This window comes from Sinocyclocheilus anshuiensis, unplaced genomic scaffold (genome assembly GCF_001515605.1).
Source record: "Sinocyclocheilus anshuiensis isolate Anshui unplaced genomic scaffold, SAMN03320099.WGS_v1.1 scaffold2304, whole genome shotgun sequence".
In the NCBI taxonomy this organism is placed as follows: domain Eukaryota; kingdom Metazoa; phylum Chordata; class Actinopteri; order Cypriniformes; family Cyprinidae; genus Sinocyclocheilus; species Sinocyclocheilus anshuiensis.
The window spans coordinates 133,502-160,896 of NW_015548175.1; the positions used below are offsets into that span (position 1 = coordinate 133,502).

At 36.6% G+C, this 27,395-nt stretch overlaps 2 protein-coding genes and 1 long non-coding RNA gene across 3 annotated transcripts; 2 read left to right on the forward strand and 1 right to left on the reverse strand.

Moving 5' to 3' along the window:
* Nucleotides 1–542: 542 nt before the first annotated feature.
* On the forward strand, nt 543–23,324 carry LOC107704809 (uncharacterized). The gene is made up of 3 exons (XR_001636006.1): nt 543–554; nt 695–697; nt 22,846–23,324. It is a non-coding gene; the product is annotated as an uncharacterized LOC107704809 (long non-coding RNA).
* On the reverse strand, nt 7,104–15,686 carry LOC107704808 (probable ATP-dependent RNA helicase DDX52). Its single transcript, XM_016507835.1, has 15 exons — nt 15,564–15,686; nt 14,979–15,207; nt 14,754–14,884; nt 13,457–13,642; nt 13,221–13,364; nt 12,982–13,093; nt 12,267–12,339; nt 11,871–12,074; nt 11,522–11,612; nt 11,245–11,367; nt 9,928–10,078; nt 9,764–9,839; nt 7,865–7,936; nt 7,590–7,688; nt 7,104–7,340 (listed from the first exon to the last, which is right to left on the reverse strand). The coding sequence occupies exons 1-15, from the start codon at nt 15,648–15,650 to the stop codon at nt 7,274–7,276; spliced, it is 1,845 nt and encodes a 614-aa protein (XP_016363321.1). The 5' UTR covers nt 15,651–15,686; the 3' UTR covers nt 7,104–7,273.
* LOC107704807 (toll-like receptor 13) lies at nt 18,155–25,004 on the forward strand. Its single transcript, XM_074187074.1, is given in 2 exon segments — nt 18,155–21,031; nt 24,965–25,004. A coding segment is annotated over 1 exon segment (2,862 nt). The 3' UTR covers nt 21,017–21,031; nt 24,965–25,004.
* The last annotated feature ends 2,391 nt before the right edge of the window (nt 25,005–27,395 follow it).

Genomic DNA, 27,395 nt, shown 5'->3' on the forward strand with positions numbered 1-27,395 from the left:
AAGTGTTTATTAATAAAAATAATTATGCTTGTGCGCTGGAAGTTCTAGGCCTATTTACTGTCATCCCTGCAGCTAATTATGGGTTTTCCAAAGGTTAATATTAAAAACGAGTGCACTAGCCTGCTGTATAGAGCTGAGTAAGAGATATTGGTAAGTGAGTTAATGAAGAGCATTTGCGTCTAGCAAGTGGGTCTTTCTCTGCTTCTTGAGTCCTGTATTTTGTAGTGTACTCCCTATGTTTGTGTGAATTGGAGAGTAGAGTACTGGCAGTGTGGTTTGAAGGTCTAGTTTTGTGTTTGAAGGTTAATTTTTACAGATTTCCTGCTCCTTTATTCAGGAAGGGACATATTCATATTGACATATTCTAAGTCACTACACAGACCTCTTGAAAGACCAATGTGGACACCTTTAATTCATTGCAAAATGGCTATTGACAGAAGACACAGATGATGGTGAAATCTTTAAAAAAGTATAAAGGGTGAGATATTAAGGTCTTGGGAGGCATTTGTCTTTCTTGTCTTCACTTGCCGTTACAACAGAACCGGTCTGATGGAGTTTTTCCCCCTCTAAGGCAAGATTTTGTTTACTAGTACAGTTGTGGCTTTATGATCATGAACTGCCATCTGCAGAAAACAAAACCAGTCTTTTAATACTAAGACGCTAGTCATTCAGTTTTGGAGTGGAAGTAGTAAAGCATGTAAACCTACCAAGTGTTGCTTGTATATAGCGAATGTCACCCGGTCATAGATTATCACTCCACCCGATCCTTTAGGGTTTTCCACACACTGGAAGGAGGTCTAAATGTACCATTGCATTTGTTATTGTCATGAATTACTTTTAAGAATTTACAAAAATATATATTAATGTCATTATTGATTATATTGGTAATCAGTAATTCATCTCTTGAATATTTTGATCAACTAATCTGATGTATATGGTATAAAGAGTATGATAGTATTATATAAAGTACACTCTAAAAAATGCTGGGTTGTTACAACCCAACTTTGGGTCAAATATGGACTAACCCAACTTTTGGGTTAAAACTTTAATTTAAAAATTTAACCCAACAGCTGGGTTAGTCCATATTTGTCCCAACGTTGGGTTGAAACAACCCAGCATTTTTAGAGTGTATGGTATAAAATATGCCATTTAGTTTCTTTTACAAAATCCACTTTAATGTTATTTTAAAAAATAAATTAATGTGAGTTATTCATTATGGGTTAACACAATGCCAGAACTGTCTAATATTATGCTGTATGCTGTATTAAAAATGGTAATGAGTCAGCCATTTTTCTGACTTTATATGGAAATGCGAACCATTTCACAAACAAACACAAATACCTTAATTTGATCCATTGTGGGTTGATGGGGAAGGCAGAATATTGTACCCTGAAAACAAATGCAAATAAAATAGTAGTTAGCAGGACCTAGAGACATATCCTAACAGAATAAAGGTTGTAATTAAAGAAAAAAGGTGGTTCAGCAAAACACTGACACAAGGGGGTGATCCTTTTTCTAACTCAATGATTCTGTTTTTTTTTCTGACATGTTGGAGTCATATCTTTCACTTGGATGTTATAAATTGCTCTGAGTAAATACAGCTGGATAGAACAAAAACTATGTCTGTCTTCATTTCAGGCTGCAAAGCAACAACATGTGATTATTTTAAAGCGGGGTGATTATTTTCTATACCCACTGTGTGTTTAGACAGCATGTTTTATCATGACCCTGCCCTGAAGGCACTGAAAACCCACTTTTCAAGTGAACAAAAGATTCATTATTCAATTTATCGTATGTTATGACGATAGCTTATGGATCGGGCCTTGTGGGTTTCCAACGGTTTCCAGACCAGAACTTTAACCATTATACCACAGGTTGTACATAAAGCATGTTTGATACTGCATGTGCTATAAAGTAATATTCAAAACTGTAATATTCAAAAGGCCTCATTATAGGCCTCAATTAAGTAGTTTGATAATCTTGTTGGATGAACAAGTGCCCAAAACAAGAAGCCAACAAAACTTGCAACTAAATAATAAATAATAGTAAATAATTTCAGTAAATTTAGCGATTTATAGGCTAACCACAGATGCAACATGCAGGCTAATAGGCTAACAGCCAACGAAACTTAGAACTGCTGTTACAGCTTCAGTAGTTACTCAATATTATCAATATCTTCTTTAATTGTAATGATAGACTAATAAAACATTTTGATGGAAATATTAAAGATTTCATGAGCAATATTTACATACCATAATAACCGTGCTTTTCGACAACTGACAACAAGAGCGTGCGCCACCTAACGAAGAGCTGAAGACTAGCAATAAAAAGTTTAATACGAATGAAAAATATACGACTAACAAATAACATTGTAAAGATAATTACATTTTATCAATTATAATTGCATATTATAAATTAAACATATTTTGTTTAACTGTATAATAAATGTATATATGATAATTATTTCTGGATAGAATCAGTAGGAGTCACAAACTTATATTTTAAGAACTAATATTGTCTAATATTGTAACAGCACATTTATTATATGCCTGTTACAGGCTTTATAAATAAATAAATAGCCATAAAAGCCGATCAAGCATTTTGTTTCATTTAAACAAACTTATCTGTCACTTCTGTGTCTGTCACTTCCAATCACAACCACGTTTTGCTGCTGTCTTCATGTCTTGAACTTATAGATAGAGGCTTCCATCCTTTAGTTGCTCTTCAATGGTCTTCTGAAGGTTCTTCTATGATCTTTGGTCTCAAAATCAACATGACAAATGTGAACATAGTTTTAAAAAAAACTGATTGATCCATAAAATGACAATGATGTGGTAGTTTTCTAGCTTTAAATGAAACTGATACAAGCATGCAAGCACAGGATGTAGCAGTGACAATATCAAAATATCAAAAACCAAACCCAACAGCACAACCCACTAATAACAAGCATGCAAATAACATTTGAACAGTCAGTTCTCTAATTAGTTCCCAGAAAATAACATTTAATGTGCTTTTGATCCCCTTATAACAAATGCATGTTTAACTATAGGTTTATTACATTATAATCATTTAATTTAAATAGCTAAATCCACTTTCAACATTGGGCTTTCACGTTTTATGGGGACATTCCATAGACGTAATGATTTTTATACTGTACAAACTGCAAATTGTATCCCCTACCCCTAAACCTACCCTTACTCTGTATGATTTATAAGCTGTTTTCCTCATGGGGACCAAAAATGGACACAAGGACAAAATTTACTGGTATCACTATCCTCGTGGGGTCCCCATAATGTAGGGGATACCAGTACACACACACTCTCTCTCTCTCTCTCTCTCTCTCTCTCTCTCTCGTACACACACACACACACACTCTCTCTCTCTCGTACACACACACACACACACACAAACATTTGGAGGTTCGTTTATATGTTTATATGAAATGTGAGAAACATTTATACATTAGATGTTATTTGTAATTAGTAGTAGTTTTTATTTATTAGTTTATTTTTTGATGTTTGTGATTAGTTGGAACCAGTTGTGATTGATACTTGTTTTTGTTTTTTTGTTTTTTTTTTGAAGTTATTTTATTAGTTTTAAATTGTATAATAGACACCAAACAAAACAACAACAATAAAAAATAAAAAAAAATACATAAAATAATGATAAAAAAAATAATAGTAATAAAAGAAAGAAAAACAGGGCATATAAGCAGTTTCAGTAGAAAAACAAAGAAGCACTCAATAGGGGGCAGACAACATACTAAGCACTACTTTGCTGGTTGGAGTCAACATTACATTATTCCAAATTATCTAGAAATGGTTGCCATATACTTTAAAACTTATCAAGATTACCCATAACTCCATACCAGACTCTTTCCATGTGCAAAATTCCAGTAAGATATGTCAACCAGGTCTTAAACTGAGGAACATTGTCTGATTTCCACAACCTTAGAATGATACTCTTAGCAATAATCATTCCGTAAATTATGGTACATTTTACAGATACATTATAATCTAACAGAGAAACAGAATACCCAAATAATGCCATTTCTGGATCAGGTGTAAAAACACAACCACTAAGAACCACTTAAATATGTCACACCAAAAATCGCCTTCTGCAGATTTACACCAGTCAAAAATAGGAGAGATAGTAGGAAAAATTCTGTGCAATTTAGATTTTGAATAGTGCAGTCTACACTCTTAAAAATGCTGGGTTGTTTCAACCCAACTTTGGGTCAAATATGGACTAACACAACTTTTGGGTTAAAAATTTAATAAAAAAATTTAACCCAACAGCTGGGTTAGTCCATATTTGATCCAAAATTGGGTTGAAACAACCCAGCATTTTTAAGAGTGTATGCATCACCTTAAACTGAATTAACTGATGCCTAGAATTAATAGAGCAAGATCGAATCCTGCTGAGGCTCTCCATCAGCCTCAATCTGTGTGCCCAGTTCCTCTTCCCAAGCATTTTTCAAAAAATGTGTAAAAGAACTCACTTTTTGAGAACATGCATTTACAAAATCTGAAACCAAATGTTTGGAATCAGGTGAGCCCAACAATAGCCTATAAATCCTTCTTTCCTCCGGCAAAGATTCAAAATTGGCTATTGCATGACATACATAATTTCTAATCTGTAAATGTCGAAAGAAGTGTGTTGTGGGGAGAGAAAACTTCTCTTTTAGCTGAGAAAATGAGGCAAAATGTTCAGTAGCCCCTCACTGCAGAACACAAGATCCAGGGGGCGTGGTTGGATCCACATCTAGGGGGTGGAGATGGGTAGATCCAACCACGCCCCCTGGATCTTGTGTTCTGCAGTGAGGACCATCTGAAAATGTTTGTTAATATATAAATCCTCTAGGGTGACTATACCACTCAGCCTCCAGATATTGAATGTCGTATCAGAGATAGAAGGGGGAAATGCATGGTTACGATATACCGGGGCAGAAATAGCCGTGTCAGGTAATTTGCAGCCCTTCTTAATTTGACGCCATATTTTCAAACAGTTTGAAACAAAATTATCAATCTTAGATGCAAGCGATCCAGGATCTGAAAAGAGAAGGGCTGGAAGCAAACTATTTTTAATTTCATTTTTTTTAATAGCAACCCAGGGGGGGTGTATCAGTCGAGATTTCCACTTTATAATCCTCCTGCCAATAGACAAGGGCCCTGGCATTCGCTGCCCAATAATAATGTAAGAAACATGGTAGCATGTTTTATGATGGATATATTATCAGGGACCCCGAGCTCCCAAATATTTTTTTCCATCCAAAATAAACATTTATGCCATATAGGGATATTGTCTTTTGTATCGTATACTGTTTTATGCATGCTTATGATAGAATCCTTAGATAATATAACCTCACCTGTAGCATGTTTGCTATCTACAAATTTGTATTTTGATTATCTAAACGAGAGGATATACTATATGTAGATACCTATGCAACATATTAGTGTTCTAAGAATCTGTAATAGTTTTTGCATCAGCATCCAATCCAGTTACATATGCAAAATACCATGCTCGAAGACAAAGAGTCGTAAACTTTCCGTCCGAAAGTGTAAGTCACAATTGGCTCTTTGACCTCCATAGAAGTTAAAAGGCCTCACATCAGTGACCCGCCTAGCTTTGGTCTGTCTCTTCTCTCATCACCTCCCCACTTCTGGTTCCTGGGCTGGCCTCAACTACAGCCATGTCTTCACTCTTCACTTGGGAGAAAATTCACCCAATCACCACCGTTGTAAAACGACGCTGATGGTTTCACTCAGGTGGTTAACTGACTCATTTTCCATAGCTGCATTCTCTGTTTTCTCTAATGGTTTCATTCATCCACTTTAACTCCCCTTTGTATGTATGTTTGCTCGTTTAGACTAGTTGTGTTAGCGTTTAGTTTAGTTAACTTTTGTGCACAAATTACATGAGTTATTTCTGTTGTTTCTGATTCTGTCACTGCTTGTAAATCAATGTCCCTTTAATGATTCCTGATCTTGTTTACATGCTCTAATTATACATTAGTACTGTAAGAAAGTTATTTTCTGTGGCCACGCCTTTATAGAAGTTCAACACGAAACTGAAACTTCAAAGGCCTGATTCTGCTCAGACTCAGAGCTGCTGAATCAAGCTACATTGGATTTACGTATGAACATGTTAACAAACAATTTTGGCATTTAAATGTCATTTTAATGTAATAAATTTAGCTGTAACGTTTGAATGTAAAGGCTAGTAAGCAACAAGAGTATGTGGTTTTAAGACAACACAACATTATGTCACAATACTGGCATTCTATCTTGCTACACACTCTTGTAGGTACTTTCCTTATAACCAACGAAATACCCATTTTATTCTGTAGTTATTAGTACGGAAACCACAATTTGCAAATCAGCCAAGACTATACAAAATAGATTTTTGAAAGTTTTTTAAAGAGATATAAACAAATTTTATAAACACATTTTTACACCTTTCTGGTCCATTTTGAACAGGGTATAAACTGAGGCTTTCTTTCTTTTCTTAAGTACTCAGATTATGTTTTTCTAAATTTCACATAAAGTTATGTTCAAAAATACATTTCTCATCCAACCCAGCAGTTTATATAAAACAAAGAATTTCTAATTTTTTAAATAAAAAACAGGAAAATGTAGTAATAACATGGTCATAACACTGTAACAACAAATAGCATTCAAACATTTTTAATGTTTGCGCATTCACTTATTGACAAGTTACTGATCACATACAATGTGGTTCTAGTTGAGAAATATTATGTTATGACTGTTTTATAAGCTTACGCTCCACCGGGTCCAAATGGCCCCGGGAACGTAATGAAAACTCTTTTGGTCTAAAACACCCCTAAACATCCAGTATATTCAGATTGGCTGTTCTGGGATCACTTCTAACAGCATTGAGGTGAGAACACAAAAAAATACTTGATGCTTGTAACGCAACATATCATGCATATGATACAATGACGAGATTGAAAAATTAAAGTCTCTGAGCTGCATCAGATTCTTTCAAGTATGTAAACCAGAGACTAACATTAAGAGTCTGACCTGCACCAGTGTTTAAAAGCCTATAGCATTTGATAAAAATGAATCATTGAAGAGACCCTCTTTCAGTTTATTGTGGTAATGTTTTATGTAAAGTAAACTGGAACAGCACTGACAATCTGTTGATTGTCATAAGATCTTCACACAGACTGGTCAACATTCACTTTATCAGAGACAATAATGTGGATAGAAAAAAAAAGTGGCAGTCTGTACAACTCTCTCAATGTGCCACATCAGCTGTTAGAAATGACTTCTGATGCTTCGCCTTTTGCTTCCTTTGCTGCTGCTTTTCTTTTTTTCCTGAAAATTTACAGTGAAAATGTGAAGTCATGTCATGCACTAAACTGAGATCAGAAACTGCCATTATAATTAAGTCAATTAAATATTGTAATACAAAACTGTTAAAGAATTTTAAATGATAGGTATTAAAACTATAAATGAATTATCAATGAAAAGCTGGAAACAATGAGATTCTGGTCCTGTTCTTTAAATTCTGTAAGGCTAAAACAAACTTGTCCAGCTATCTACACACTGGGATCCAGAACAAACCTTTTTCTCTTGCCGGGCTTTTTCTCAAAAAGAATGCGTGGAGTCGTGCGAATGGTTGACCGTCTGGGTGGTTTTGTTACAAGCTGGCGTTTCAATTTGCTGTAGGGAGAAAAATTAGAGGTCTTACATTGTGACATTTGATGGCAACACTAGTCTCCAGAAAGCATTTTAAACTTCTAAACATGATAGACTTTTTCTCCAAACTACAGTTATGAACAAGCAACTACACTAGACTGATTAAACACCACTTATATAATATAACTGAGTAACCTCACCTTTTGATTTTCTTTAACCCGATCATGTAATCAGGGACAGGACATCCAGCCTTCTTTATGACGGTAGCAATGCTGATCCATAACAAAAAGTAAGTAAGTAGAAGCTCATGCAATTTACTATATGCAGTTACTTCCTGGTTTTAGATAAGCCAGCTCAGTCATTTCCGGTCAAGTGTCAAAATTAACTGTGCTTTAGGGAAGCGCCCTTTGCTCGGTTACTCTACAGAATCCATTCACAATTTGAAGAAAAGTTTTGTTTGTCTAAGAGGACTAAACGTCCACATATACAGTTTCAGGAATCCGCTAAATTGTGCCGTGAGTCATTGCTATGATTGACAGTGATAAAGCAACAGACGGAACAAAACATCTGACGAGCCAATGTCAAAAACAGAGCTGTGCATTAAAGGGGCCATCGGATGCCCATTTTCCACAAGTTGATATGATTCTTTAGGGTCTTAATGAAAAGTCTGTAACATAGTTTGGTTAAAATTTCTCAATGGTAGTGTAAAAAACACGTTTTTTTTACCCTGTCAAAAACAGCTCTTTTCAGAGCAAGCCGTTTTGTAGCATTTTCCTTTAAATGTTAATGAGCTATGCTGACCCCGCCCCTGCTCTCTGAGGGACTGTTTACTTTAGCCACATTCATCGTGAAACTTGCTAATTAGCACATTATTAGGAAAGGCGATTTGCAAAGATTCATTAAAAAACCTTATACTCACTTCTTCTGTAGGTGAAGCTGGATCACGAATGATTTGCGCGAATATAAACGCATTTAGGTAGATCGGGGGTGGATTCTCTTCAGAAATAAACGTAATCCACTGCGTCCTCTGTGGCTCAGATGTCGGGAGTAAATGACGACTGCTATGTTCATTATTACATCCAACAACAGAACACCTCAATTGCTTAGGAGTCATTCTTGTCTACATCTGCTCCAGCGGTGAAACAAAGGCGGACTGATGACAGCTCACTCAGGGCGGGTCTCAGGTAAGACACTAGTCCAGTCTGTGCTGAAACGCTACTGTCAATCAAACTATCGTGGGAGGGGCCTATTTTTGTGACATCACACAGACAGGCATCTGAGATCGGCTCGATTTGAGAAAGGGGAAAAGATTTTAGTAGATTAACAAAATTAACAAAAATTTTTAAATGACATGAGACTTTGTGACTTCCTGCACTCGCTATACTTTATACTTCAGTGCAGTAAAAGTACTAAAATTTGTTATAATAGTCATTTCATAATAAATCCAAAAGCAAGACTTGAAAAAAACCTAGGGAGTTGAAATGGCAACTGCTAATGAGCGATCTTCTGCTGTCATCTACTGGTTATAATGCTAATTTCATGCCAATTTCATCTTAAAAGTCTTTGTTTTCTGCCAGGTGACATTTTCATCTTCATGAATGAAAAGTAAATGTTTAAAGTGAATTTACTGCTCAGAGTTGAAAAATAATAAAGGCTTTCAAATATTACAAGTATTTTAAAAAGGTGTTCAGGACTATGAAGGTAAGTTATGGATTATCAAGAATACCATTATGATGTCGCGTCGCTAGCAAGCTAACGTTAGCCTAAACAGTTACTATAGTGCTTGGCAGGCTCGGCATTTAAATAACATGAAACTGTATGTTAATGCCGCTATCATTATTTACGGTGTTGCAATTATTTTTTCGCACTTTCTGACAAGAACAAGGCAGGAGAGGTTTCTATGAGGGTCTCAAGAGTCTCTACCTATATATACCACAACATCAAATGAACTTCACCGGAAGTTAACGAGCTGGCTTATCTTAATGCGGAAGTTCGAAATAACGCTCCGAGCATATGGTCAATTATATGTCACAAGGCCAGAAAATTATCTCCCTTAAATATCAATGCAATTATGACTAGTTGTAAAGTGCTGTTATTACCTGTGAAGGAGAGGTTTGTCATCCTCTGTGAAGAAAGTTATTGCCTTTCCCTTGTTGCCTGCTCTTCCAGTTCGCCCTATAGAGAAAATAAAACACCAAGCTTAGTATAATAAAAGTAGACAACATGAATTGTCTACTCTGATAATAAGCTACAATGGACTAACCGATCCGGTGGATGTATTCCACAGCAGTGGTAGGGAAGTCGTAGTTGATAACAAGGTTGATGCCCTTGAAGTCAATACCACGGGCCAGGAGAGCAGTGCAGATCAGCACCCAGATCTTCCCCGAACGGAAACTGCTCACAACATTGTCCCTCTAATGAGAGAGACAAAGAAAGACCAGTTAAACGCTGAAAAAAATGAAAAATAACATATACTACAATATAATATTCCACTCATATACATACTGTACATATATTTATACATAAACACACACAAATACAAATTCAATTTATTCAACCCAAAAAAGATTCAAGACTGTAATAATTTACAATTGTAAGCTTTTCTGAAGATCCAGTTTTTCTATAACAGTTTAGTGGCATATTAAAAGTGATAATGTCAATGTATAATGTAATATTTTTAGGTTATAAGATTTTTTTTTTTTTGCAATACAGCTACATCATAATTCAACATTGCTGTTTTAAATTCACTTATTTATAGGGTATAAGGAGAACACTTAACAAGCACGGCCTTCATGTCGGGACACCATTCTTGACCGAGGAGGACAAAAGTCCAACTTGAATATGCTAAAATGAATTTGGATAGACCTGTGAAGTTCTGGATCAATGCTTTATGGAGTGATGTGACCAAACTGAAACCTTTTGGACCCATAAATCAGTGGTATGTCTTGTGCAAAAAAGGCAAAGCTTATGAGCAGAAGAACACTATCTCCATGGTCAAACACGGTGCTGGACCAGTCTTGTTATGGGGATGCTTTGCTGTTGCAGGAAGTGGAAATCTTGACTGTATGAAAGATATCATGGATTCTTTGAAGTATCAGTCCATTTTGACAAAGATTGTGATGTTTTCGGTAAACTGACTGAAGCTCATGATTATTGGACTTTCCAACAGGACAATCATCCAAAAGCACTCATCCAAATCTACTGAAGCTTGGGATTGGTCATAGAATGAGTAGCCTGTTCCAGATTTAAATGTCATCAAAATATTTGTAGAATTTGAAGAAAGCAAAGGCAACATGAAAATCAAAGACCATCAGTGATCTGGAAGCTTTTTCAACTGATGAATGGGCCAGAATTCCAGTAGTGAGGTCTCAGAAGCTTGTACGCACTTTGAGTTAACGTTCATTGGAGGTTATAAACAATACAATATTTTCTACAAAATTTTACTTATGGGGGTTGAATAATTTCGAATGTTTAGAGCCAATTCGATTTTTTGTTTCACTTTTTAGCAACTTTACATCCTCAAAACTTGAATGAATGATTAATGGTGTTATTTTAATGATTATCTGGTTCTTTTATTAACCTGCTGTTGTGTGCGATCCGCATGGATCACATCCACGTTTATTCCCTCGTACACCAGCTCATGGAACAGCTCTCGGGCACGGTCAATGGACTGAACAAACACCAACACGGGTGGCAGAAATCCCTGAAAGGAAATTATGTGACATTATGACAATTTCAGTGCTAAAAACTCACTTCTCCTCATGAGGCATCTGAATGATGAAATTCTGGATTTTTCTTTTTTTTGCCATTAAGAAATTATATTTTGTCATCAGAATGACTACGAGAACTTCACTGACCTGCTTTATAAGGTTTCTCATAGCAAGTAGCTTTCCATTTTCTGAACCCACAAACAGAAGCTGCTGCTCCACAGTCTCAGCTGCAGAGTTCCTGTGGAAGGAGACAGTCAGGTAAATTCATTTGAATTTAATTTAAAAATATTAAATTAATTTAAAAAGTAATTAAAATTGAAGTAAAATTTGTAAAACTTAAATTAAAATGAGAGAAAATTAATTTATTGATGTATATTATCCTATTGCTGTTTTTACAAGCTTACACCTAAAATAGCAATCATTTTATGCTACAAATTAAGAAGTAATCTTCAGCTCGTAAGGCAACTCATTTCACATGAAAGGAGTGTTTCGATACCTGGGTCCAATGTTGACACAGACGAGGTTGTCTAGGTTCAGTTTGCACCATTGCTCTACATCTGTGGCGAAGGTTGCGCTGAAGAGAACCCGGCGGATTTTAGGAGAAGTGCAGGCCAAGAAGATAGTGGCAAGCTGCTCTCTGAAACCTGTCTTTCCATCCTCAAAGAGCTTATCAGATTCATCCACCACCAGCCACTCCACACTACAGACAGTAGAGACATATTTACACTGGAGACCGATTTCCTGTGTATGATGGTGAACATAACATAATCTTGAAACTCTTTGATGATAAATCTACACACATAATTAATACTTCATTTTATTTTTTTGAAGAGAAATTTTCAGATTTGAGATTTTCTTAAACTGAACTACAGAGCTCTTGCACATCACTCGCCTACTTAAGTTGATAGCAGGAGGGTCTTGATTTAGTAAATATATCAATCTGTTAGGAGTCGTCACCAATATATCTGGAAAACAAAAGTGTTAAGACAGTGAATCACTCTAAACCAGTGGTTCTCAACTTTTTTCCTTTTTTTAAAATTCCACAATTCTTGAAAACACACATTAGCGACAAAATAAAACTAAACATTTAAGGATCTCAAAGCAACATCCTAACTCATTGTTATTTTCAGTTCACCTTTGCATTAACTGCATTTTTTTTAATCAAAAATACAGTAAAAACAGTAATACTGGGAGATCTTTTTAAAATTTAAAACAACTGTTTTCTATTTGAATATATTTTAAAACGCCATTATATTTTAAAATGTATTCCTGTGATGGAGTAACTGATTATATACTGTTTTCAGGATTCTTTGATGAACGTAGTTTTTTTTTTGCAACATTATAAATCTATTTACTGTCATTTTTGATCAATTTAATGCATCCTTACTGAATAAAACATCATTTATTTAAAAAAAAATCTATTATATAATATCCACACACAACGTGTAAATATACATAACATACACAACAAATTTCTTTGCAGCATTGGGCCCATGTGTGTGCGTGTGTGGGTATTATACATACATGCATATATAAATATATATATATATAATACCCACACACACACACATATATATATGACATGTATATATACATAACATACATACCAAATTTCTTTGCTGTCTTGGGACCATATTTTTTAACGGCTTCAACTCCTTTATTGATCATGTGAACTCTGAAGCCCACTCCTTCCGACAGCTTGAGCAACTCTCTGTGAGTCTAGAGAAAAAACGCTAGTCTTAATTGCATTCTGTATGTCAGTCAATATGTTTAAACTGCCAGCAATATATAGATTATTTGAAGTAGTCTACAGCAATAATTAGCCTGAGGTGGGCTAAAGGTTTACCTGAGTGGCGAGCTCTCTGGTGGGGGAGATGATGAGGGCTCTGAAACCCTTGTTGAGGGGCTGGCGAAGGTGGGCCAGCAGGGGCAGACAGAAGGCCATAGTTTTACCGGAGCCTGTCGGAGCAGATGCCAGGATCTCCCTTTTCTAAAACAAGCAGATCCGTGGAATTAAAACACTTAAGAGAGGATCAGGAAAGCAAACGCATTTATATCTGATGCAACGGAAACATGTCATACATGCATCATGAGAGGAACGGCTTGCATCTGTATGGGTGTGGGGGTTTGGAAACCCGCCGCCTTGATGCTTTGAATGATTCGTGGGTCCAGATCATACTCCTGCTGCAGCTCCTCAAAAGTGGAAACAGGATCTGGAATGTCTGTCCCATGCACGTTAATCCGGTTTTGGTGCCGTATCCGATTCACCTAAAACACATGATCAGTATTATAAGGAAACCCATCTGTTTGTTTTCCCTACACTCTTAAAAATAAAGGTGCTTAAAAGGTTCTTCAAAGCGATGCCATAGAAGAACCATTTTTGGTTCCACAAAGAACCATTAGGGCCTTTTGCACCGCGGGAACCTTTTCCTAGTACCAGAACTAATTGTGGAACTACCCACTTTTTGGCGTTTTCGCACCGCCGGAACTGGGTGCGATTTTAGTACCGGACTGCCTTTTTCGAGAACCAAATTAGCTCCTACTCCGGAGCAGGGTCTAACCAGCACAACTGGTACTAATCGTGACGTAAGTAGACATTGATTGGCCAAACGCTTATGAAAACGCCCTCACCTGCCATGATTTAACACACCGTGTAAACATACTGTAAACATTGTGTCAACTTATTTCGCAAGTATGGAGAACAGCGATAGATGGACGGACGCTGAAGTGCAGGCACTTGTAGCAAATGTAGGCCACAAAGAACCTTTTGTGAAACAGAAAGGTTCTTTATTGAACCATTTAGACAAAAAGGTTATTTTATGGCATCGTGAAGTACCTTTATTTTTAAGAGTGTAAGTTGAAATTAGATCCATATCGCCACATAAATGCAAGTGAAAATGGTAAAATTGTCGTAATGCAATATATCCAAATACCATATCGGTTATTGACTAATTTATCAGTATCTGTATATATATGGGACAATTAATTGTTTACATTTCCTCTAGTTTACCTTTTTGTTAATCTAAGACTCAATTTAAGCTAATTTATACATAACCCTGTTAATTGTAAACTAATAGCAAATCTCAAAATGAATATCCATTTTTCATACTGTACATTAATGTACTAAATTGAATGACAGCATTTACTACAACAGTTTTTAACTTTATTTTAATTTTGTTATTTTAGTGTTTTATTTTTCATCATGATTTATTTTTCAAAACAATACAGAATTTTAATGACGGCCATAACATGATTAGAGTCGGCCAGAAATTTTATCATCCCTAGATCTTTTTATGTGATTAATATTACAAGAATATTCAACTGTGATTAACCAATCAAAATGAAAAGTGGTGCAAAAAGCAATAACAACTCTTGGTACCTTTTCCTGATGAAGCTGCTTCAGTCTTTTCAAGGAGGGCTTGTCTTTAGACTCCTTCTTGGGGTCTTTCACCTTGTCTTGCGATGACATCCATTGGATCCCCTCTCCCTCGCTCTTCTCGGGCTCTGCATCTGTTTCACAACAGTAAGAAAGCGAAAGAACTGTTCGAAAACCCTAAACACTGAATTGCTAGCAATCAGAAGAGACTGAGAGCATATGACTTACCTTCGGATTTTTTCTTAGCTCCTTTCTTTTTCTTCAGTGCTGTCTTCACTGGCTCATCCATTTTAATCCGTTTACCAGAGGCCTGCTCTTCATCACTCCCTTCTTTCTCTTCTTCACCATCATCTTCACTTAGTCTGGACTCCAGAGATGTGTTCTCTTGTGTCTCTTTGCCAAAAAAGCTGACTCCAGCCAACTGATTTGAGCTGTCCTTGCTCTGAGACTTCACTACCTGAGATGAGTTACACGAGAATTAATAATGACCAAATAAGCATGTGTTGATTTGTAACATATGTACAGTAGCAACCAGAATTGCTGTTTCTATAATGCTGTGCAACACAGTAACCAAAGACGTTTAAAACTTGGTAAATATCGATTATCTCATGCTACTTGTTAATGCACATTTTTAGCGATATTTGGGTTTACTCGGATTAGCATTAGCATTTCCAGGGACATTCAATGGGAAATGGAAACACATGTTAGCCATGTGGCAGCAGCTTAGGTCAGTAATTCACGTATTCCTTTCGTTTTACGTAACAACAGCCTAACATACGTTAACTTTCTTATGTACTTCCCATCGAAACCTACCTTAAACCGCTCTGCATCTTTAGCGAACCTTTTCAGATCAAACTTTGCTCCAGACCCAAGCTTTCTAAACAAGTCAAAGGCGTCCATTGAAACAAAATAAGACGTAAAGACATGACTAATCGATCTCGCTTTTATGACCAGCACGCTCTCGGCGTTCGATTATTACACCTTTATTATCACTTTTGTCGTTCACTAGAGAGCGCTGGGTTTTTTTTTTTTTTTTTTTAAATGTGAGTTCTTATTATAATGTTTAAAATATAAAATTAACAATATTTATAACTGTCGACATTTTTAATGCATGCACAATTATTGTTTTAAAGAACATCTTGGACTTAATATTTTTAACATCTTGTAACAAAATCATTTTGTTATTTTATTCTTCCTGAATATTGGATCCTAAATATTAAATTTATATGGCTGAGTCACATTTTATGTCTAAATTCTACTACATTTAGGATAAACATAAATTGCCAGGCAACAAAACAAATACACAAAAGATGTGTTGCAATACAAAGATTTTTTTTTTTTTTGTATCATCATCATCAGGATCTTTAAATCATTTATTGATATAAGTGAGTGAAGCACTATGAGCAAGCGAGAGTTTAAACACAACATTCCAGAGCAATAAATCATTAACTAAAATAAAACTTCCTATGACAGAAGGAAATATAGCAGTAGAAATAACTAATTCTCATGTGTTTGAGATAAGTTATCTTACAGTGTCTGTGTAACTCAAGTTCGCTTCAAGTTAGTCACATCCAAAGGAGAACTAAAACCTATAATAAAGAATGACGGCAGAACCATTGCATGATAATACTGGATATGAAGCAATCCAATAAGAAAACCCAGAATCACGCATAGCTGTACATGATTGTAACAAGGGAGGCGTGACGACAAAGTGGGGATCCAAATGCAAGGCTTTAATAAGAGCATAGTCAAACAGGCGTGGTCAACAACAGCAAACAACGATGGCAGTGGCAAGGCAAAAGAGTAATCCAGATAATCAGGCAATGGTCAGGGCAGGCAGCAAAACAATCATAAACAAGAAAACAGTCCAGGGATCAAAACAAGAAAGCAAGGAAACAGAGAAACTAGAAACACGGAAACTTAGAAACCACGGAAGAGCTATACAACATTCAATCACCAGCGATGACAGAGAGTGTGTCTGCTATTCTTATAGTCCTACTAATGTGAGACAGCTGTGAACGGATGATGAGATCTGATGAGAGACAGGTGATGCACTTGATGAGTCTTGGCAAAGGATTATGGGAAATGGAGTCCTGAGTGAATGGCAAGGTACAGAATGGAGTGCCCTCTAGAGGAGCTCATGGGCACTTCAGCTGGAGATCATGACAATGATGAAATTATAATAAATGCTTTATAAATTATAATATATTGTAATAGATCTGAGGTGAATCAGGTTAGGTCCATATATGCCACATGTGTTACATTACACTTCGGCTTTGTTTCTCCCTCAGATTACTTCACTTCCTGTTATACAACATAAAACAAGACCAGCCTGTTGTTTTCAAGGGTTTTAGCAGACAAGAACTAAATGAAGAGGTGAGTAAGATGTTTCATTTCTGTATATCAGCAACTACGGTATAGGCATATTGTAAGTATTCTATCTTATTTTAGTCTGTTCTTATAGGAATGGATGAAAGCATTGATTGGCTACATATTATTAGACACTGGCATGTTTTTGATATAGTTTTCCTGATACAGAGGATTTCCTGAAGTGAAAATGACTTGAGAACTATTAGATGTGGTAACATTAAGAAGCTGTTACTGTTTTAAATTTTTATTTCATTTATTTGTTTATTTATTTTTCTGAACAAATATCTTGCAAAGTGCTTTTTTTGCCACTGTCTGCTGTAAAAATGCAGTAAACAGAAATGATTCATTTTGATGGAATGAAGTATGGCAGGTTGTGTTGCAAAGTTTCTCGGTTATCTTTGTGAGAGGATCAGTTTGTCTTGTCATTTTACAGTAGCCTAATCATAACATCGACTTTTTGATATATCATTTAATATATTGGAGTTTATTCACCAATTCACTTCATTGTAATTTCTTATAATGGTAACACTTTACAATAAGGTTCATTAGTTAACTACTTTAGTTAACATGAACTAAGAATGAACAATACTTCTACTGTACAGCATTTATTAACCTTAGTTCATGTTAATTTCAACATTTACTAATGCATTATTAAAATCAAAAGTTGTGCTTGTTAACATAATGCACTGTGAATTAACATGAACTAACATTAACAAAGATTAATAAATACTGTAATAAATGTATTGTTCATGTTAGTTAATACATTAACTAGCATTAACTAATGGAACCTTATTGTAAGGTGTTACCCTTATAATTATCTATGCAATAATTAACTTCTTTTTATTCATTGTTACAAATGTATTCAAATGTATTTGCCTTTTTATTTAGAATTTTTGAATAATTTATTTAATTATTTTTTATTTGTAGGAAATGCAAAGTCAAACTCCTGGAAGGCTGGGCAAAGGGCACAAAATAAATTAATTTCAAGGGGGAAAAAAAACTTTGTTAGGTGCATACAGTGGATTCCCAGTTTGATGTAAAAGGAATCAAGAAAAAACATGGGAACACTAAAACAAATCACATTATATGTTGCCCTGTGTGGCTTCATTTCCCCATCTAGTGCATTTTCCTTGAAGAACTGCACAATCAGTACTCCCCTAAAAGACATCCAGCTGAAAGTACTTTGCTACAAAATGGGCTTTTTCAGGATTCCGTGGATACCTAGAAATACACGGATTTTAGATATTTCCTTCAATGCCTTTGCGCAGATCCATATTGGAGACTTTAATCATTTGTCGAACTTACAGGACTTGAACATATCCAACAATAAGATCTCGCAGATTCAAGAGGGTGCACTTGACAATCTTTCCAAATTATCCCATCTCAATCTGGCCAGCAACAGACTACAAGGAATCTCGAGAGGTATGCTGCATGGTCTAACCAACCTGCTGGTGCTACGTCTGGATAACAATTATATTAAAGACATCGAAGTGTCAGCTTTCAGCACGCTTCAGAATTTAAAGGTGTTAAACCTAACAAAAAACCATCTCCATTATATAGAGAAAATCAAGCCGGTTCTTGCATCACCATATTTGGAGGAACTGTACATTGGAAGCAACCATTTTGATGCTTTCAAGTCATCTGAAATGTCAACAAATCCCTTGTCATTAAAAAGACTTGATTTTTCCAACAACCCTTTTGCAACATTTGAGCTTACTGACAATATATTTCCATTTCTCACTCACCTTGATTTATCTTATTGCGGTCAAAATGTTACCATGACATGGAACGTCACAGAAAAGACATTCTTCACCTCAGTGAAAACACTATACTTCATGGATGTTCATATGTCAGCCCAGAGTGCTGCTAATGTGCTTCAGAGCTTCAATAATTTGTTGAATAAAATCAGGCTTAATGGAAACGTTGAGTTGAACAAGACTAACCTCCTGCTGAACGCATGTTCCCCGATGCTAAAAGTTGTACGGCTAAATGCTAACAAAATAAAACACCTCACCGAGCACATGTTTGATCCCTGTTCTGACCTGACGGAAGTAGATTTAGGAGATAATGAAATATCCCAGTTATCACCAAGTATATTCAGAGGATTTACACAACTAAAATCGTTGCGTTTGCAAATCAATAAACTGACTCAAATAACAAACTCCTTTCAAATGCTTTTCACTCTCGAGTTCATAGATCTCAGTAGAAACAGCATCAACACCCTCGCCTGTGATGATTTTGCCAATTTAACACAAGTGAAAACTCTGTACTTGTACAGTAACAAAATCTCAATCATTAATTCCTGTTTGTTCAAGGACCTGAAGAGTCTTGAAGTCCTCAAGCTTGGAACAAACAATCTGTTAAGGATCGGCGATGCTTTCAGCAATGGGCCACATTCCCTGATGGATCTGCAACTTACTTTTAATAAGCTAAGCAAAATCGAAAAGTACACTTTTAGAAATATGTCACAGCTGAACAATTTGTCCTTACAAGACAATCAGATTTCAGAGATCGAAAGCCATGCATTTGAAGGACTGAAGAACCTGACTTCTCTATTGCTGTCATCAAACAAAATATCAGCTAAAACATTAACCAATCACCAGGATGTGTTCTCAGGCATGCCCAACCTCAAAAATCTAGATTTGTACGCCAACAGCATTTCATTTAGTGATGATCAATTGAAATACCCTCCTTTTAAAGACCTGAAGCGCCTTAGAGTATTGACCTTACACAGTCAACGTCGTGGAATTGGCAAAATACCCTCAAATCTGCTTCAAGGCTTATCCTCCTTGGAAATGTTTTACGCTGGAAACACAAATCTTGCTCATCTGAATCCTGATACATTCAAGTTCAGCCCCCAGCTCTGGTTTTTGGATCTCTCCAAGAACGCGCTGTCTGAAGACCACTCCATCCCGACCGAGTTGTTCCACCCCATTTCGAGGCTAACCAAACTCATCCTTTCGAGAACACAGCTTCGCTCACTGAACTTCCTGATGAACGCAAATCTCTCCAGACTTTCAACCTTAAAAGCTCGGGGCAATGAGATTGACACGATCAACAAAACTCTGATTCAGTCACTGCCTCGACTAGAGGTCCTCGACTTGGAGAAAAACACGCTCACTTGTGACTGTGACAATGCATTCTTCATTGACTGGGCCAAGAATAGTAATTCTACTCAGGTGCTTTATTTGAACAAGTACATGTGTAGCTATCCTAGTTCCTTACGAGGCATGAGCTTGTCCGCTTTCAACACCGAATCCTGCACCTTGAATATAGACTTCATCTGCTTTCTTTGCAGCAGTATTGCGGTCATTCTCACCCTCCTCTTGTCATTTGTCTGGCATTTTCTGCGCTTTCAGGTGGTTTATGCATACTACCTCTTCTTAGCCTTCCTTTACGACAACAGGAAGAAGCAGAGTAGTTCGACGTTCCAGTACGACGCCTTCATTTCCTACAACACCAAAGATGAGCCTTGGGTAATGGAGGAACTTATTCCAAAATTAGAAGGAGAACAGGGCTGGAGATTGTGCCTTCACCACCGAGACTTTGAACCAGGAAGGCCAATAATAGACAATATCGTTGATGGCATATACAGTAGCCGCAAGACCATCTGCCTGATCACTAGGAACTACCTGAAGAGCAACTGGTGTTCAAGTGAGGTCCAGGTGGCGAGTTTCAGACTCTTTGATGAGCAGAAGGATGTGCTGATTCTGGTGTTCCTGGAGGATATCCCCACACATCAGCTCTCTCCGTACCACAGGATGAGGAAGCTGGTGAAGAAACGAACCTACCTCCGTTGGCCCAAACCTGGAGAAGATACTAAGATCTTCTGGCAAAAGCTAAAAATGGCTTTAGAAATCAAAGAGGGTCATAAATCAGATTTTTTAACTCCATGATGATATTAGAATTATATGGTATGGGACTTCCGGTAACGCGCGAACACTGATGGCTGCGTGAGAGAACTGCTCTCCCAATAAATACTCCTAAAAGCCCCTAATCATTCGAATATCGAACAAATGTTAACATAGAACATTGCAATGGAAGGCGGGGCAAGGATGGAAACAAGGGCAAAACAAAAGAAAATCCCAGGTCGTCAAGATAAGATAGAAGTTGGAGAAGAAACGGGTGAAACGGAGCCAATCGCTAGCCGACATGCTAACGCTGAGGGGGAAATTGGCTTGGAGAAAATACTCGAAGAGCTGAGAGAATTCAGGAAGGAAAACAATGAAAAACTAGCGGATATCAAGGAAGATTTGAACAGTACGAATAAGAGGATTGAATAAGCCGAGCATCGCATTACGGAAGCAGAGGAACAAATACAACAGACGGGAGAGGTGCTAATTGAACTGCTAAAACTTCAGACTCAGCTAGAAAGTAAGCTGACCGATCAAGAGGGCAGGTCTAAACGGGATAACATCCGAATATACAGAGTACCTGAGGACAGTGAAAACGGCTCATCGACAATCACGTTCATTGAAAAATTACTGAAAGATGGGCTGGATCTTAATCCATCGACAGAGCTCCAAATTCAGAGGGCTCATAGAGCTCTGGCGCCAAAACCAACGGACAGTGCAAGACCGCGCTCCATTGTTGTGAAATTTCTGAGCTTCAAAACGAAAGAAGACATTCTGGGGCAGGTGTGGAGAAAAGGAGGCCTGAAGTGGAACAACGCCCGAATCACATGCGACCACGATTACCCCCCGGAGGTTTTAAAAAAACGTAATATGCGCAGGCGAAAACAGTGTTAACAGAAAAAGAGATCAGGTTCCAGACCCCATATCCTGTGAAACTCCGTGTATTCTACGAAGGCGAAACAGCATTGTACAACTCGGCAGAAGAGGAGACAAAAGACATGAAGGCACGGGGTCTACAGGTGGAGGTCATCCGGCCACAGCATACGCTGCTCGAACGCCTCCAGCGCCGAACTTGGACAACGAAAAGAGGACGAAGCAAACCAGGGGAAACTACCTCGGCACCGGATTACGTGGAGCGACTGAAAAGTTTCAGACGAAAATGAATGGCAACTGTGATGCATCCTCGGAACTTCCCTAACGTTACACTGTCTGTTTATTCTGGAGAACATGGATGGACAATAATGGAACCGTGTTATCACAGGTCTGGCTGTATTTTTCTTCTTTTTGTTTTTGTAAGTAACGTTACAGTTATTCACGTAAACCTGGGTAGGTTTTTTTTTTCCCCGGCTGTTTTTTTTTGTTTTTGTAAGTAACGTTACAGTTATTCCCGTAAACCTGGGTAGGTTTTTTTTTTTTTTTTTTCTTTCCCCTCTTGTATGGTAAAAGCGGTAGCCCTTCCAAGTTTTTATTTATTGTAGATTTAATACTGTGAGATTTTTTTTTTTTTTACTTGAACCATTATTTATCAAGCTGTTTTGTCGGTAAGGGCCCTCACTCCAATTTACAGGATTGAGGTTTTTCACTGAGAGCCAAATTACCATGCAGGCTCGAGAAAGGTCCATAGACGGTGGATCTCATTTGTGGAAGTCACTCGTGGTGTTAAAAAACTGTTTTTGTTCATTTTCTTGTTGAATGCCTTTGTACATAGTTTGATGTTTTTGTGTTTTGTTATACTGCAGGGGAAATGTAAGCATAGTTTTGTTAAGGTCTACATAAGTGTTGATATAAACTGCATAGTACATGGTTGGCTCAGACTATACCTTTAAATTAGTTACATATAATATAAATGGAGTCCACAATCCCATTAAGAGAACTAAGATTTTGTCAAAATTAAAAAAGATAAGGTTCAAGTGGCATTTCTACAAGAGACTCACTTGAATCAGACTGAACACTCTAAATTGGCACGAAATGGATTTAAATATGTATTTTCTTCATCACATGTTTCTGGCAGGAGGAGGGGAGTTGCTATTTTAATATCAAACAAACTTAGATATGACCATCAGACCGAAATTAGAGATAAAGAAGGTTGTTATATTTTAATTAAAGGACAAATTGAAGGTGCTCCAGTTACATTCATAAATGTTTATGTTCCTCCGGGTAGCAAATTTAAATTCTATCAAAAAATCTTTAATATCATCTCAACTGAGGCACAAGGAACCTTAATTTGTGGGGGAGATTTTAATACAGTCCTCAATTCAAAAATAGATACCTCTAAAGTGACAGAGAGATATGTAACTCCTATAGCAAGAAAACTTAAAGCTCTATTAAGAAATCTAGGACTGGTAGACCTTTGGAGAGATTTTTTCCCCAAAGGACGAGATTATACCCATTACTCCCACCCACATTCAAAATACTCAAGAATAGACTATTTATTTATATTTAATAAAGACAGACATAAGGTAATTAAATGTAGCATAGGAACAATGGACCTATCCGACCATGCACCTGTATATGCCTTAGTGAGTTTAAATAGAATTCATATTAATACATTATGGAGATTGAATTCTAGCATTTTAAATAATGAGCAGTTCGTAGTACGTATGAAAACTGAAATTAAACATTATTTAAAAGAGAATGATAATGGAGAAGTATCCCCGTCTGTACTATGAGATGCTTGTAAAGTTGTCTTGAGAGGAAAAATAATTGCAGAAACCGCATTAGCTAAAAAAGACAGGAGAAATTTATGAAATTACAAACAAAGTTAAAAGAGTTGGAAATGAATCATAAAAACATACAAGTCCAAAGACCTGGCCTAATGCAAGAAATTGGAAAAATAAAAGAAGAAATCAATGAGCTACATAATGTGGAAATAGAGAAGAATCTCATATTTCTAAAGCAACGCTATTACTATTCCAAAGGAAGGAAAAGACAAATTAGATTGTGGCTCATATAGGCCTATTTCAGTCTTGAATGTTGACTATACGTTATATACAGCAATATTGACTAGGAGAATAGAAAAACTACTTCCAGAGTTAATTCATAATGACCAGACAGGGTTCATTTTACAGAGACAAACACAGGATAATGTCAGACGTACACTACATATATTAAAACATATAGAAGAGAGTAACATACAAGCAATGATACTGAGTCTTGATGCGGAAAAAGCCTTTGACTCGGTCAGATGGTCATATCTATACATAGTTTTAGAACATTTTGGTTTTCATAAAAATATCCTTAAAGCCATACAGTTATTATATTCAGACCACAAGCTAGAATTAAAGTGAATGGTAGTTTGTCAAATTTTTGTAATCTGGAAAGAGGCGCGAGACAAGGGTGCCCTCTTTCTCCCCTCCTCTTTTCACTATACATTGAACCCCTTAGTCAGTGGATACGCCAGAATCATGATATTAGGGGGATAAAGATGGGTGAAGAAGAACATAAAATTGCATTATTTGCAGATGATGTTTTAATATATTTGAGAGACCCTGAAATATAATTTGTAACCCTTATGTCAACTTTAGATACATTTGGTTCTTTATCAGGATACAAAGTAAATGTGCAAAAAACACAGGTCATTTGCTACAATTTCACTCCCCCAGAAGAAACAAGGGTTAAATACAAGATTAAATATAATATTAATAGAATATATCTGCCAAAGGATACTAGAACTTTGTCAGATGTAAATTATAGAATTCTAAATGCTAAGCTACGAGCAGACATTCAGAGATGGAACGTCATCCCTTTCCTTTACCCTGCATTTTTTTTTTTTTTTCCTCTCTTTTTTTGTGGTTCTGTTCACTCTTCTTTTTCCCTTTTATTTCCTCATTGTATATCATTCAGGTTCTGTAAGCATTACAAAAATGTATACTGAATGGCACAGGAAGTGAGCTGATTTGATTGTAACGCATTTCTTTATTCTCTCAGAATTTTGTATTGTATGTTTTGACTTCCTTGACATAAAAACAAAAAAAAAAGAAGAAGAATTATATGGTATAGTATGCTAAGTGTCTTCCAATAAATTTAATTGGACATTAAGGTTTTTTTTTTTTGTGGAGTGAATTCACTAAACATCGCTGGAGACCCACAGTCCAGTTTGATCAGCTGTTAAATGTGTTGGAAAAGCACTGCACTATATAAATTAGTTGTTGTCATTTTTTTATATGTGAAGTAGACTTTTAGTAGATTATGCATTTTATTTACAAAACTCTGCACTGTATGTATGAATGAATGCACTACCGTTTATGGAGCTTACAATATGACAAAACTAATTGAATTTGTATTGTGTAAATTTGAATTATTGACAAGTGTCATTTAACAAAACTGAATATTATGTGGCATTTAACATAGTTCTGAATTTAATTACATTTTTTTTTTTACTTGAATATTAAACATTTGAAATTTAACACAACTGAATATTTTTATGGCAGAGTTTTATAGACATGTATTTTCAAACAGCAATTTTTTTTGTTCTGAAATCTTTGACTGCAAATATCCAGTTTTTAAAAATAGCCTACAGCTAGTAAGTTTTCAAGATGAAGAGGAAATTCGGAACATCAAATTCAATATTCTAAAAAAATTCAGATTGTAGAGAAAGTAGGTCAGAGGTAATCCACAGGGAAGAGTAGATGATCTCCGAAAAGTCAAATGAAGAATTTTGGCCAATTAGTAGTTTTCTGGCGTGAGCGTGTGGTTTAAGATTTACCTGATCATGAATCGCCCAGAGGTAGCCTAAGTGATTCTTAAACATTTATGGTTTATATATACGTATATGTTAGGTTAGCATTCTCAGATGTGAAACATTTGTCTAAGAGGTCTCTGGTGTTTGTTTTAAAGTATATTTGGTGTGAAAGTGATTAGCATGCCACCGTGTCTACACAAGACGCGAGCGAAAGCAAAAAAAAGACAGTAGAGCCCATTGATAATCATTGATATTTCCTACACTGGATGCGGCACGGCTATTTATTATTATTATTGATTATAATAAATAGGTTCTGCTGTCTTTTGTCGTGACGCGTCTCACTGCTCGCTTCCAGTCTAGTATCCATCCAGTCTTAATTGTGTATTGCTGTACACCCAAAGCACTTTACAATCATGAGGGGGTCTCTCCTCAACCACCACCAGTGTGCAGCATTCACCTGGATGATGCGACGGCAGCCACAGGACAACGACACCAGTGCGCTCACCACACACCAGCTACAGGTGGAGAGGAGAGAGAGTCAAGCCAATCAAGTGGATGGGGATTATTAGGAGGCCATGATAGACAAGGGCCAGGGGGGCAATTTGGCCAGGACACCGGGCCACAGGGTGAGCACCCCCTGCTGGCCTCACTAACACCTCTTCCAGCAGCAACCTAGTTTTCCCAGGAGGTCTCCCATCCAGGTACTGATCAGGCTCAACCCTGCTTAGCTTCAGTGGGCGACCAGTCTTGGGCTGCAGGGTGATATGGCTGTGGCCAAATATATTATATAGGATAGGATTGTAGGTTCATACAGTGTGCCTCTTGTAGTCTTGTAGTCCTCTGTAACGGCATCCAGAATAGATTATTTTTTATATGAATAATAAAATCGCTATATAGGCTCATTCCAGGTGTTTAGGAGTGTGGGAGTATTATCTCGCTTACTATATTCCTGCGGAAAGAACTTAAAATAAACGTGTGACTAATTGACTAGAAAAAAACTTTAGTCTGGGGTAGGCCTACTTGGCACAAGGAACCGATCCATTTTTAAAATAATATGCTATGACTTTACTAATGACTGCAAATCACGTCACGTATTGCATTGCAAGAATTATCCATGTGAGTCAAATGTTTTTATTTTATTTCATCTTTTTTATGTATGGGGGTGCTAGCCCCTAGCACCGCCCAGTAAAGACTATTATAGTGACATACAGGAGTCATACACTAGGCGTGCATGTGTCCATTATTACTGATGCGCAAACAAACCTGCACTCATTGCGCATGGATCGCTATAACATATTTCTGCTTGAACACAGTTCTGTATATTCATGTAGTTGTCAAAATTAATGTACAGCAAGTGTTTTATAACAGATGCTCGCTGAAGAAGCGTGTTTTGGAGAGGTTTCTGAGGATCAGTTATGTACATATGTGACCCTGGACCACAAAACCAGTCATAAGGGTAAATTTTCCGAAATTGAGATTTACAGTATACACCATCTGAAAGCTAAATAAGGTTTCCATTGATGTATGGTTTGTTATGGATAAGATATTTGTTATAGGACAATGGATATTTGTTATAGGACAATATTTGGCTGAGATACATCTATTTGAAAATCTGGAATCTGAGGGTGCAAAAAAAAAATATATATATATATAGAGAAAATCGCCTTTGAAGTTGTTCAAATTAAGTTCTTAGCAATGCATATTACTAATCAAAAATTAAGTTTTAATATATTTACAGTA

Bases quoted from the DNA above. Each gene is read 5' to 3' on its own strand.
- LOC107704808 (XM_016507835.1), bottom strand. From the start codon at position 15,650: ATGGACGCCTTTGACTTGTTTAGAAAGCTTGGGTCTGGAGCAAAGTTT. The intron at 15,208-15,563 runs GTAGGTTTCGAT...AACTCATCTCAG, and splicing joins AAGATGCAGAGCGGTTTAAG to GTAGTGAAGTCTCAGAGCAA. The intron at 11,368-11,521 runs GTCAGTGAAGTT...ATTTCCTTTCAG, and splicing joins TGAGAAACCTTATAAAGCAG to GGATTTCTGCCACCCGTGTT.